This window comes from Garra rufa, chromosome 1 (genome assembly GCF_049309525.1).
Source record: "Garra rufa chromosome 1, GarRuf1.0, whole genome shotgun sequence".
Lineage (NCBI taxonomy): Eukaryota > Metazoa > Chordata > Actinopteri > Cypriniformes > Cyprinidae > Garra > Garra rufa.
Window position 1 is genome coordinate 83,210,186 of NC_133361.1, and position 13,903 is coordinate 83,224,088.

Genomic DNA, 13,903 nt, shown 5'->3' on the forward strand with positions numbered 1-13,903 from the left:
CTTAATTTCTTTTAAAATCACAATTCGTTACAGAGTACTGTAATTTGAATTAAAATTTCATATTTTTAGAGAGGCTCTCTCTATGGCTCTGATTTCAACCACTGACCGGCATTTCGGTAGCCAATAAAATATCTCTTCTTAACGGACCAATGAAAAGCCTGGTTTAGTATTTGAACCTAAAAACAAGTTCCCTGATAGCACACATAGCTACATCTCGGAGACGTCTATTTGATGTCTGCATTTACATCTGAAAGACATCTGTTGTCAGATGTCAAACAGATGTCTATTAGATGTTTATGATTTAGAATGCATGCAAAACTGACATTTTACAGACGTCTGTGTGATGTTTTTACATAGCAGATGCTTTCAAGATCAAGAGATCTTTAATAGACATCTTGCAGACGTAACGTAGACTAACCATGTTCCGTACACTTTTCGTCCTTTATCGCACGCCAATGACCACTCCTCCGTTGTTGAAAGCCTGACAAGCATGTTTGTGTGATCATTCTCTGGGAGAATACCTATTGCACAGTACACACTTTGATTGATGTCTTTTGGACCAATAGTTTTTGAGAAAAGTGGGGAAAAGCACCTCCTCCGCACGTGTACGGAAGATGATAAGCATTAACGATGTTCCGTACAGGCTTACGATGGTGTTCCGTACAGAGTGTGTATCTTGATTTCAATGACAAAAATGGACATTTAACGGATCAACAGTGTGCCATTTATTTGTTTTTACTGAAGAAAACAACATTTAAATTAATAAGGAAGCTGAGTACCCTTTTATTTGTTTAAAAGACAAGTTATTTGCTACTTAAATAAGCTAGAGGACCACGCGAGCTAGGCCTGATCGTGTCGCAATATTATGGCATATGGGTTAAGAACCATGTGAAACGTTAGTAAATAGCATTAGGTTAACATACCATGTGTTTCTGAAGATAAACAAGGACAAACAATTTGAACTGATTTAAAATATTTAATGATTAACCAATTTTTAACACACATAAATGAACAGGATACAGGTGTGTGTGTGTGTGTGTGTGTGTGTGTGTGTGTGTGTGTGTGTGTGTGATAGAAAGTTTGTTCCACTTTGAGTTTAAGCTCTAGGACAAGGTTTTTACTTAAATCGAATTATTATTGATTATTTAGGAAAAGTCACAGAGTCTCATGCCCCTGAGATGAAGGAAACGTTTTTAGAGATTAACAATTTTATTGATTCTCAGGCAAATTTCAGAATATAATAGAGAATACAACTCAAGTCAAGTCAAGTCACCTTTATTTATATAATGCTTTTAACAATACTGCCCTCAAAAGGCAAAGCGCAGTAACTACACATTTGGTCAAAATTGAGTCAAGGCTTAAAATGGACTTTGTGACTTTGTGTTGAACTGTTTTGTCTTGTGGCAAAATCTCCTGGTTCAATTTTGTCCTGTTTCAGAGAAACGTTCAGAGAAACGAGAGTGTCGACATGTTTGACTAGCTGGTGTAAAAACTTAAAAGGTGCCATAGAATGGAAAACTGAATTTACCTTGGCATGGTTGAATAATAACAGTTCAGTACATGGACATAACATACTGTGAGTCTTAAACAGCATCGTTTCCTACTTCTTATATAAATCAAGTGTTTGCAAAAGACGACTGAAAAAAGGGCAAATTCCAGCATAACACCGACTGTTACGCAACAGTCCAGAGGCGTAATAGTTAAGCCCCCAGCATTTGCGTAGCCCAATCATCAGTAACGTCAGTACATCAGTAAAACCACTGAAGGGACATGGTTAGCTTAATGTTAGCGGTAGCCTGTACATAAGATTTCACTTACCACATAAACGGAGAGATGACTGCACTGATGATGGCCTATGATTTACAGATCCTGAGCATCACTAAAGCATCAAAACTTGTGTGGTAAGTCCTTCTTATGTTATACTAGTTCGCTGCAGTATAACGTTACACAGAGCACATGCGTTCACAGTAGTGAGAGAGAAAAATGTTGTGGATTCAAAACGTTTCCTTACAGCTGTGTGAGCAAGCCGCTCTGTAAGACAGCCAATCAGAGCAGAGCTCTTCATTATTATGCAGGAACCTTCCAAATAAGGCAATAACAGAGCATTTCATTTTAGGAACAAATCCTAGGGTTGTAAATGGACCTGTAAAACCGTTTCTGGAGATTTTTTTGCCGTTTCCTATGCCATATACCTTCTATGTAGATATCAGAGAACAATTGAAAATATTGTTTCAATGCATTCTATGGCACCTTTAAAGGCATTTTTCTCAGTTTCAGTGTTCGCGTAGTTACTGCACTTTGCCTTTGGAGGGCAGAATACACATTGTGTCAAACAGAATCAACATTTTACCCCATTAACAAACCCAACCCAAACTAATCCCCAACTACGGCTTTAAGGTTGAAGGGAACTTTTTTTAAAAATGGAGGAAAAGTCCAGTGGGGTCAGCTGGACCCCAAGGAGAGATTAATGGTTAAGGGACTACAACCACAGGACCGGAATCAGGAAATGGGATCAAACTAAAAGTCAACATAAAATCAGGGTGTGAGGCTGAAAATGTACAGTATCTGTTACATGTAGTCAAAACCGATTATAACACGTGGACATTTTCTGTAAGGGTTTACATATAAAATGTATTTCCCTCACACTGATGACCACATTTACACATTTTCTTATATTTATTTTTGATTTAGTAACGATTACCCAGTAAACATTGTTAAGGAGTTAAAAAAAACTGATTACAGCTCAAAGTGAAGGCATATGATTATACAGAGAAAAAAAATGATGAAACTTTGAAACCTGGTTGTTAAAATCTACAGGAGATATTTCATCTGAATGTGAAAATTATCTTTAGATTACAGATTAATTATATACACATCTACTCATTTGTTTTTTAGAGTTAAAAAAAATAATTAAAAAGTGAATTTCAGTACACAAATTTAAGCATTATTGGCATCTTAATGTGGCTTACGATGATTTGCCCAAATTTACCTGAACTCATGATTCAATTTGATTTTGAACTTTACGTTTAAAATGTAAGTTGACGATCCAACGCGTAATGTCTTCAAAAGAGCCAGCAAAACTTCCAGCAGCTCCTCCAAAAACTGGAACATATTTACTCCAGTCACGAGCTCGTTTTGATCTAAATGGTACCTTTGCTTCAGAATCTTGTAGAACTTTTGCAACTTCTGTTTCAAGTTTTTCACCAAATTCACACTCTGCTTGTTCCCTTGTTTCAATTTGAATTTTCTCAAGGAGCTTGTGTTTTTCTTTTTCATGTTTTTCCTCAATGTATTTTATGATGTTCTGTTGTTGTTCTCCTAAAGTTTTTTCTTTTCTTTTATTGTCTTCCTCAAATTGTGTCTGCTGCTCTTCTAGTTTTCTCTTCAGCTCTTCTCGTAGATTCTCATCAGTTTCTTTCTTAATTTCTTCTTCTTTCTTTTTAAACTCCTCCTCTTTTTTTCTTAGTTCATTCTGCATTTCTTGCCTTTCTCTCTTATTTTCTTTCTTCATTTGTTCTATTTCTGCTTCATATTTGGCTCTCAGCTCTTCTCCTTTTCTCTTGATCTCTTCTTCTTTCTCTTTCATTATTCTCTCTTGTTCCTCTCTGATGTTCTTTTCCACTTGCTGAAACATTTCATTTGTGTAGAAACTCCCTCCATTTACTTTCACCATACTGTCAATCTTATCCAGCAGCTCAGAAACTTGTGTCTCTTTAGCCTCTTTGTTATTGAACACATGGTATCTCTTTCCACACTGCTGGATGAGGTTCTGTAAACTACCATCATCTTCAATAAATTCTTCAACTCTTTGTTTTCCAAGATCATCTCCTCTGGTGAAAAGCACCATAGTGTACATTCTGGATTTATTACCAAACATCTCCTGGATCATCTTTACCGCATCCTTCTCCTCTTTGGTAAATCGTCCCAATGGAATCACCAGCAGAAACACATGTGGACCAGGTGCTGCCATTGAGACACACTTAACAATCTCCTTCCCAGTCTCAGCATTATCAACCACTGTATCAAACAGGCCTGGAGTGTCAATCACTGTTATCTGTCTTCTGTTAAACTCATTAGTTTCTTTCTGACACTCTCTGGTCACTGAGCGTGAAGTTAATTTTGATGTAAAAGCCTCCCTTCTCAGTATGGTGTTTCCCGTTGCACTTTTTCCTACACCTGTTTTTCCCAGCAGCACAATCCTCACATCATTACAATCATAATGATTGTGTGTTGCACCTGCTAACAGTAAGATAGTGACAGTTAAAATTCTTCAAAGTAATTTTACTTTAAAACAAACACCTCATCTGATAAAAGGAATTTAGGATTTTTATGTTCCTTAGTGTGGACACTCTGTCCATTCTGTCGCATATTGACTTTTAGTAATTATGAAAACATAATGTAGCAGTTTCATTGTCATGTAATGCTAACCCTGCTGAAAAAAACCAGCATATGCTGGTTAGGTAGGTTTTGGTGCTGGGATGCTGGTTTTAGCTGGTTTATGCAGGTCCTTTGCTGGTTTATGCTGGTTAATGCTGGTCCTTAGCTGGTTAATGCTGGTCCTTTGCTGGTTTATGCTGGTCATGTTGCTGGTCAAGGACCAGCATAAACCAGCAAAGGACCAGCATAAACCAGCTAAAACCTGCATCCCAGCACCAAAACCTACCTAACTAGCATATGCTGTTTTTTTTCAGCAGGGAATATTCCACCTTCTGATTATTGTAGGCATTTGTTCATTCTTGAAATGTTCAGCATTACATTAAGAACAAAATGACAATGAAATTACTCATCACATTGTAATAATGTCAAACATAAACACACTTATGAACTCAAACCTGCTGTTGATTGAATTTTCATCACAGTTCTTCTCAGTTCCTCTATTTCAGCTGTGTATCTGTTTTTTTCCAATTCAACTTGAGCCTGAAGGTACATGAAGGTTGTGTAGCAACTTCCATTGTTCATCTTTACCAGTGTCTCCACCTCCTGCAGCATAGCTGGAACTTTTGAGCTGTTCTCCAAAACAAAATATCGACCTTGAAATGTCTTATTACACATATTAGTAACTGAAGTACACATCTGAAACACATTTGAATTGTTATTCATTTTTTTCTCTTGGTTTATGAGAACAATGAGGTGATTGTTAATTCTTGAGCTGAAAATTCGCTGGATTTTGTCCATTTCTGCTTTGTCTTCGTTAGAAAGTGGAGCATTAGGAATAATGAGGAGGAAAACGTGAACTCCAGGATCACAGAGAGACACACAACAGAGACTTTGACGCATCACTTCCTCTTCTGAGAGCTGAGTTTTGAACAGAGCTGGAAGCTCCACCAGACTGATCAAACGTCCATGAAGCTCCAAGTCTTTCCTCACACACTCCTTATTTCTCTTTCTCTGGTATGAGAGGTGAACCAGTTTCTTATTCCCTCTTATAATTTTGGATATGTTGTTTTTCAAAGTTTCATCACTTCCACACAACACCAAGTTCAGCTTCTGTTCTCTGTTGACATTTATGCTTCCTTAAAGAACCACAAAAACTGTTACAGCAACTGGGGTTACACACATTTCACACTGCAATTATCGAATTTTACCACTTTCATTTTAAGCAAAATATATTTTATATGAAAAAAATATATTTATGCTTTTAAATGATAGTTTCACAGTTGCTACCTGAATATACTGCAGGACAAGGTATCAAATTGATTTTGAGAAACTGCACTAACCTAATAATAATAATAATGTATTTTCATTGCTGTAAAACAACAAGATTACATTAGAGCATCAATCGACAGTGCAATTTCATAAAGTGCGAGTATGTAGGAACGTAAACGTCTCAGGTTACGTATGTAACCATGGTTCCCTGAACAAGACAGTGCGTCCTCTGGAGGAAGAATACATACAAAAACTACAATGAAATGGCTGGCGACAGCTTATGACGTCACTGCGGAGCGACCGTCGCTGCTGGTGCGTCACTACCGGGGCGACCACAGTACAAAGGGCGGCCGGTAGAACACAACATTTGCTTCTTTGTCTGAAGCTTTACGTCTGAAGCATGGCGAAGAGACTAGAGGATGCAGTGTCTCATTCCCCTTCTCAGGGAACCATGGTTACATACGTAACCTGAGGCGTTCTCTTCTGAGGGAAGCGAACTGCGTCCTCTAGAGGCCGCTAGGGTAACGGTTATACCCACGCTGCCATGCTGAGAGGAGTGCATGCCATGATAGCGAGCACTAAGTACCAATTCTAAGAAAGAAGAATTGCCCCTGTTAGGATGTAGTGATGGCTGTCAATTACGTTATCCCCCAAGGCCTGAAATGTTACCCACTTACCTGCATGGGTCAGAAGGCTTGACCCAGAGCACAGATCAAGGCTTGGAATCAAGAGATTCCTTCGGGGGAAACGGCTAAGTATCTGGGAGAATTTAGACTTACCAGAACAAGGAGCTGCCGCTACTACTGGGTCTTGTTCCCTCAGGAACTGACTCACAGACCGAGGCAGCAGACCTGTCCTGTAGGTAAATGAAACCGTTCTAAAAAGGGGCCACTGAGAGGTGACATGACCTAGATAATGGATGGTCAGGAGATATCAGAGATGATACCTAAGTGGAGTTGGGCCCAAGGAGACCGGGGTTTTAAGAGTCAAGAATGGGAACGAAGTGAAACACGTAACCCATACCGTATAGAATTTAAGAAAGAACCCAGAACTTGGTGAGTACTTACTACTCATGTGGATTTTAGAAAGTGCCCGGAGACTAGCGTGGGACACTTACCATAACATATGGATTTAAGAAGGGGTTTAACTGCTAGAGCTCCAAGCTGTCAAAAAATGACAGCAATAGAAGTGGTCAACCCTCAGGTGAGGGAAGCAATGCTACTCCCCCAATCAGGACAGGCAGTTCGCAAACTGCTAGTCGACTGATGTATTGTCATGGAGCTAATACTTGACCATCCTACAAATAGTGGATATCAGTAGAGGACAGAACCCTAAGCCTGAGCTGGAGGGAGGAACGTCCGTCCCACAAGGGGTGCGGCGCTCTAAGAGGGACCCTTTCGTAGAAAGGGGAATGGGCCAAGCCCAATCCACAAAGCCTGAAAGGGAGTTCTGTAATCAACCCATGGAAGTCAAGAAAGGACAGGCTCCTAACCCTGAACAGCAGGGAGGAACACCTATCAGTCCAGAATTGGAAGGGGAGCATTACTGACCTGCCAGGAGCAACGCTCTAAGCGGGAGTATGCCATGCCCAATTCAAGAGACCTGAGACAGGAAAGTGCCTAGAAATAAGGGACAAGTTCCTAGCCCTGGAAGACAGGGAGGAAAACTTGACCGCCAAGAGTGGGGCTCTAAGGGAACCCTTTATAGAAAGGTGGGCTGCCAGCCTCCTCATGAGATCTGTACAGAGAGTCTCAACCTCTGGATCTTCGCCCAGGGTAGGCTCCAAACCCTGAGAGACAGGGAGAAACACTTGACCCGCTAGAGGGTGGTGCTCTGAACGGACCCTTTCCACAGAAAGCGAAGTAAGCCATACCCCGTACACAAGGCCTGAGGAGTGAGAATCAACATTAGATGCAATAAGGACAGGCTCATAACCCTGAGAGACAGGGAAGAAAACCCGGCTTGTCAAAGGGTGGTGCTCTGTACAACCCTTTCCGCAGAAAGGGGAGCATCTACACTCCTTGAATTAACCCTTAAGTCTGCACAGAAGCCACTTCCCCTGCCCTCATGCTAAGAAGGGGTTGATTTGAAGTGTTTAGTCTGACACCAACCCTAAGTGAACTTACGCTCCTGTCGCAACAGGGCATAAGGCTCCATCCCAGTGGATTCTAACAGAATCAACAGAAAGCTTGAGAAGTTACTCCTCACCAGAGGTTGATACATTAGTCCACTTAGGGAGACGGTTTGCAACACTAGCCTTCTGGGTCCATCTTTGTTCCTCAGAACAAGAGCTGAGCGCGTCTTCGCCTCCCTGAATTTCTCGACCACCATCTCAACGGAGGCACTGAAAAGTTCAGAAGGCAAAACCGGTGCATCGATGTCAGCCAGGTTCACTCACAGATGTCTCTCCATAACCACCATAGCCCCTATGACTCTACCCATGTGGGTAGCGGCCTGCTTGGTTGCATGGAGAGCAAGATCCGTGGTAAAACGTAGCACTGCTATTTCGTCGGGGGAGAGTCCCTGACCTTTATCCAGGTCCTTCAGCAGGTTGGCCTGATGAAATAGAAGACTCACTGGAGCCGGGAAGCTATGGTCTGAAAGGTAGCGCTCGTCAAGACGACCCCACGGCACCACCTTTCTAGACCACTTCCACCTTTCTGGCGTGGTCCATAACTTTCAGCAGTTCTTCGTACGCAGGGCAGTAGAGTTAGGAAGACTCGGCCTCAGCTTCCTAGTCCTCATCCAACATGTCCTGCTCTTTCTGGGTGGAACCCAGCAGAGCACTTGCTCCAGGATCCGATGACGATAGAGAAATAACGTCATCATCCTCCAAGAGCTCACTCTCATCCCTGGATGACGAGCGCGAAAGGGAAAGCCCCTTTTTAACTCGTCAGCCAGACCAGCCTGTGATCCCCACAAGCTCAGTCTCCTCCGTGCCTCAGCTGTGGCAGGACCCAAACCGCAGGGAACAGATGGATGTTCCTCCTTTCTCGAAAGTAGCGTCAGACAAGAGCGGGTCTTTTTCTTTGAAAAATGCTCACAGTGTACACAGGATGCCCCTCGAGGACATTGTGTGCGTGCTCAGATCGTGCGTGTCATCTGGCGTCAAATAACGAGGACACAAATCCACGCACCTCTTAAACGTCTTGCTAGTGCTCGCCATAATGATAGGCAGCAACGGTTGTGCCACAGTGACGTCATAAGCTGTCGCCGGCCATTTCATTTAAGTTTTTGTATGTATTCTTCAGACAGAGTCACGCTGCGGCGGTTCCCCTAGTGACCTCTAGAGGACTCGGTTCGAGTTCCCTCGAAAGGGAACACTGACGTAGTAAAGTCCAACATTATCAAAAATAGCACAATATATAAACAGGACAATATGACATTGGCAAGGAATACAGTGTATAAGTTAGAGAAACAGTAGTAACCAAAAAGATGTAATTTTTTGGTGCTGCAATGCAAAGTCCAGTTCACAGTTTATGTAAATAGTGCATAGTGGCCACGAATTAAGTGGATGTAAAGGGGCTGATAGTACAAATTTATAAAACTTTATGGCTACTGTTTTAAGGTTTATAATAAAAATACTATCTAATGTATATTGTTGTTTTACATTAATGTAGAACTTAAAAACAAAAAAGTTAGGTAATTCAAGAATTTGAGTTAAAAAAATAAAACCTCAAAAATGGAACAAAAAAATACAGACTAGGGGGGTGTATAAAACTGTTAAATATGACTATCAATATTATAAAGAAATTTACTGTTCCTCCCATTCTTGTTCTGCCCCTGATGTTCAGTAACCTATAGTGTCAGAACAAGGTTCAAGTACTAGTGACTCACCATCATCGTCTCCGTCAGAATCTTTATCTTCATCCTGTACTTTGACTGAAATTCCAGAGCTGCTCTGCTCTTCATCCACTGATGCTCCTTTTTCTGTATCCATATGCATGTGACATATAAGAAAATTTTCCTTCAGTATATTTTCTAACCTTCTGAATATCTCATTGTGGCCTTCAGATTTTCCTCCAAACTGAACATGTCCCCCACCACACTCTACAGCTAACTGATGAATGAATTCATTAACTTCCACAGGTGCCCCCCTAACACTACACGTCTCTTCATCAGTCGTTATTATTATGGTGTGTTTAATTGCTTCTTCACTAAATTCGTTCAGCACTTGTTTTAATCTTCTCATGTCCTCCTCAGTAAGATCTTTATACTGCAGTATGATTATAAATGCATGAGGTCCTGGATCAGACAAATACACACATTCTCTCACTCTCTGTGTGATCTGATGATCTGAGATGTATGTCTGAAGCAACTGAGGACTGTTGATGACCATCACGTATTTGTCTTTCAATCTTCTTCCGACTCTCTCTACAATATCTGGAGGAGCTTCACTGTCAAACGCTGCTCGTTCTAATATGAAGTTTCCCACTCTACTGTTTTCTGACACACTCTTGCCCAGAAGAACAATTCTCAGATCACTCACTGAAAAAGAAAAAAAAAAAATGCATCATTGCTGAAGAATTCTGAAGGAAAATCATGTATAATGTTAACATTTTCTTGGGCGGCAAATCTTTATTTCTTTAAAGCTCTTTCTTCATGTTATCTTCTACCTACACCCTACTATTTCTTATTGTATACCAAACAACATGAATCAGATTTTTGTCCTTATTCCAGTAGTGTAATGATGACTAAATAAACAAGCATACTGTAAATTTACCAGGGCCTTACGTATACACATGAACATTTGTACAGCAAAAAATCTTTAAAATAAAATGTGCAATAAATCTGGTAAAATGATTTATTGTACCAGAAGTCATTAAGAGCAATTGAAAGTAAACAGCATAGATTTTATAATCCTTAATTTCACTGCAAAAACTGACAACTATTGTACATATCCAATTTTATCTGCATACATAGTAAACATTATATTACACATAAAATTACATTATATAAATATAAAGCTATCTAGCTCTAAAATGTGCAATGTGACTAAGACATTTAAGATATGAGAAACGTTAACATTATTATTATTATGGTTAACTTACCATAATAATAATAATGTTAACGTTTCTCATATCTTAAAAATGTTCATGCATGAGCTCTTTGGATACATATTTTTTTTATTTTAAAGAACTGACCAGCTTGTCTGGATGATCCTCCCCAGTTATCCATCTTCACACAATTTTGACTTAGCAGTTCTTCAGACAGGGAGAAAAGGTTTTAAATGGTATATAAAAGGTTGCGTCCTCATTACAGTAAAAACTCGTTGCACTTGATGTGTTGTGCACAATGTAGTCAGTAAACAGCCTATCATAACGTAGCACACACCCACATAAACAACAAAGGATGTTAATACCCCCATTGAGCAAGTGTTAAGTGCACCTGTTACCAGGAAATAGTATGAATACAAAAATATGTTAAACTTGTTTTATAAAACAGACCTCTGGTCAGGAAGCAGACAGACTGGCTAAACCTGTTGTGGTGTCTGACTGGTGAGATTGCTTATGAATAAGCCACGGCCCTAGGTGGGGGGTTTGTGCCAGGGGAGTCGCCAATAAAGTTTAGTTGTACCTGCAACACAGGTGAGGTGATCTGCACATGCAGAAACACAACATGGTGTCAGAAGCGGCTAGAGTTGTCCCCAACAATGTCTGAAAGACTAGATAAGCACTGTGGGTTAAGTAAACTTCAAAGTAATACTGTAGTTTTTACTGTACTGTAGTTCTCAACTTAAGAAGAACCAGCTGTCCTCAGCCATCCTGGTGAACTTGTAGGGAAGATGTATGTTGTGCTAAGATTAATTACAATAAGTAGAGGTAAATTTATGTATAATGAAATATTATATTTAATATTATATTTAGTTTAAGTTTAGTTTAGTACTTTGTCCGCTTTTGATGAAGACAGAAAAAAAGCTTTTAAATAGGAATGTGGTTCCTTTTTCCACTGTACATCACTCAGATCAGTAGTATTTATATATTTTTATCCTATTATTTTTTTAAGGAAACACTCAAGCCCAATTATAAAAAAAGAAGTAGCAGAACTCCACTAACATATATAGCTCAAGCGTAAAGTTTTTTTTTTAAAATTAATAAATACAAATATTTGCATCCCATAGCAACCTCCAACACCCAAGGGTTGCCTTCTCCAGACTGGTACCAGGCATTGTGCAGAGACCAGAGTATTTTGCTGTCAGGACTGCCTGTTCTAGGCCCTACTCCTACTCCAGCCATGTTTGTCTGCATCAACAGACACTGGGCCTGAACACATTCAGTGACTGGGGTCCAGTCTGAAAAAGGCATTCCAGTTAAGCTACAATCAGGTCCATATATATTTGGACACTGACACAATTTTTATTATTTTAGCTGTTTACCAAAATATATTCAAGTTACAGTTATACAATGAATGAGCTTTAATTTTTAGGGCAGTCTCATCAAATTGGTAGAAAGGTTAAGGAATTACAGCTCTTTAATATGTACCTCCCCCCTTTTTCAAGGGACCATAAGAAATTGGACAGTTGACTCAAAAGCTGTTTCATGGACAGTTGTAGGCTATTCCTTCATTTTTTCTACATCAATTAACCAGGTATAAGGTTTGGAGCTGATTCTAAGTGTGCCATTTGCATTTGGAAGCTGTTGCCCTGAACCCACATCATGCAGTCAAAGGAGCTCTGCATGCAAGTAAAACAGACAATTGTTAGGCTTCAACAACAAAAGAAATGCATCAGAGAGATAGCAGGAACATTAGGAGTGGCCAGATCAACAGTTTGGTGAATTCTGAGAAGAAAAAGAACACACTGGTGAGCTCAGCAACATTAAAAGGCCTGGATGTTCACAAAAGATGACAGTATGGGGGATGATTGGATGATCCTCTCCATGGTAATAAAACATTTCATAAGTTCCAAAGTATTCTCAACAAAATATAAAAAAATGAACATTTTATTTATGATTATATTTATTTGTCAAATTACTTTTGAGCCACTGAAAATGGGGGGTCTGTGTAAAAAAATGGTTGTAATTCCTTATAGCATTTTATGTTATATTTTTATTCAACCACTTGAATTAAAGCTTAAAGTCTGCTCTTCAATTTCATCGTGATTGTACCATTTTTAAAACTATTCTTGTGGCATACAGAGCCGAAATTATGAAAAGTGTGTCAGTGTCCAAATATATGATGTTTTATTAACAAAGTTCGGGCGGAGCACGTTCAGATAGTTAACCTGGATGAACAGGGGGAACGCAATCAGTAATCAACCTAATTAACAGATGGTATTTATACCACAGCCTTCCCTCTGTTCTTTTGACAGTTTTCTAGCATTTTGGTTTGCTCCTTATGCCGACATGTCTCTACCTCAACTCTCCCCGTCCAACGATGAGCCCGAACATCCCTCCGTTCTCCCGCCGCAGTCTTCCAATCCTACGATTTCTCCACCAACGCAAGAGGCCTCATCACGGGGCCGACGCTCCGTCCGAGCAGCTTCGCGTCCATCAAGACGCCGAAGCCAATGCTCACCTCCACCGGAGAGATCTCCAACCACTTCACTGGCATCCTCCTACCATTCAGCCGTACCATCGATTCCCCCTATTGAGAAATGGACAGTGCTAAGCCTGAGACAAGCACTAAATAACTCCGACGTTCATTTCTCTCGGAGGATGAATAAAGCGTAGCTTTACCAACTCTACGTTACCTTAAAGTCAGTCAACGTCACGCCCAGATCTTCAGCAGCCAACACAGCTCGCAAAACTCGGAAATCTCCATACTCGACACCTTCATCCTCCCGCTCTGGATCTGACCCTCCTCGGACGTCCGGCCGCCGCACCAGGCTCGTAACAAGCTCAGGGCGCAATCAGGATTCCACTGCGGCAGGACGCCGCTCACTTCCCGCTTCAGCTCCGCCAGCACCGGCTCTGCCGGCCGTCGCGCCATCGGCAATCGGGCCAGCTGATCCTTCCTCAGCTGCCCAATATCTTCCTCCCACCACCTACAATCCTCCGCTCATTCCATGGCCTCCAGCCCCTGTTCCAGACGCTAGCGTGAGCTTGCCTCCGCTAGCAGCGCAGGCTTCACAGGCCTTCACAAACCCCACCCCTTTCACCTGGCCGTCAGCAACCGTATCTAATCCAAGCGCGAGGTTGCCTCCGCTTGCGACTCAAAGCCTCACCTCTTTTCCTTTTCCTCACAACCCCTATAACCCTTCTTCCTTTCAGTTGCATCCAGCTTCAACAGGAAACGCTAGCGTGAGGCTGCCTCCGCT

The 13,903-nt window shown here is 40.9% G+C and overlaps 1 protein-coding gene across 1 annotated transcript; it reads right to left on the reverse strand.

Moving 5' to 3' along the window:
• Positions 1-2,995: 2,995 nt before the first annotated feature.
• Positions 2,996-11,882, reverse strand: LOC141342729 (uncharacterized). Its single transcript, XM_073847250.1, has 11 exons — positions 11,792-11,882; positions 11,224-11,244; positions 9,923-10,134; positions 9,484-9,576; positions 8,045-8,202; positions 7,773-7,990; positions 7,390-7,533; positions 6,324-6,554; positions 6,115-6,237; positions 4,833-5,513; positions 2,996-4,239 (listed from the first exon to the last, which is right to left on the reverse strand). The coding sequence occupies exons 1-11, from the start codon at positions 11,880-11,882 to the stop codon at positions 2,996-2,998; spliced, it is 3,216 nt and encodes a 1,071-aa protein (XP_073703351.1).
• Between the last annotated feature and the right edge of the window lie 2,021 nt (positions 11,883-13,903).

Bases quoted from the DNA above. Each gene is read 5' to 3' on its own strand.
- LOC141342729 (XM_073847250.1), bottom strand. From the start codon at position 11,882: ATGGCTGGAGTAGGAGTAGGGCCTAGAACAGGCAGTCCTGACAGCAAA. The intron at 9,577-9,922 runs GTGAGAGAATGT...ATATGGATACAG, and splicing joins ATCATCAGATCACACAGAGA to AAAAAGGAGCATCAGTGGAT. The intron at 5,514-6,114 runs GTTACGTATGTA...TGGTTCTTTAAG, and splicing joins CTCAGAAGAGAACGCCTCAG to GAAGCATAAATGTCAACAGA.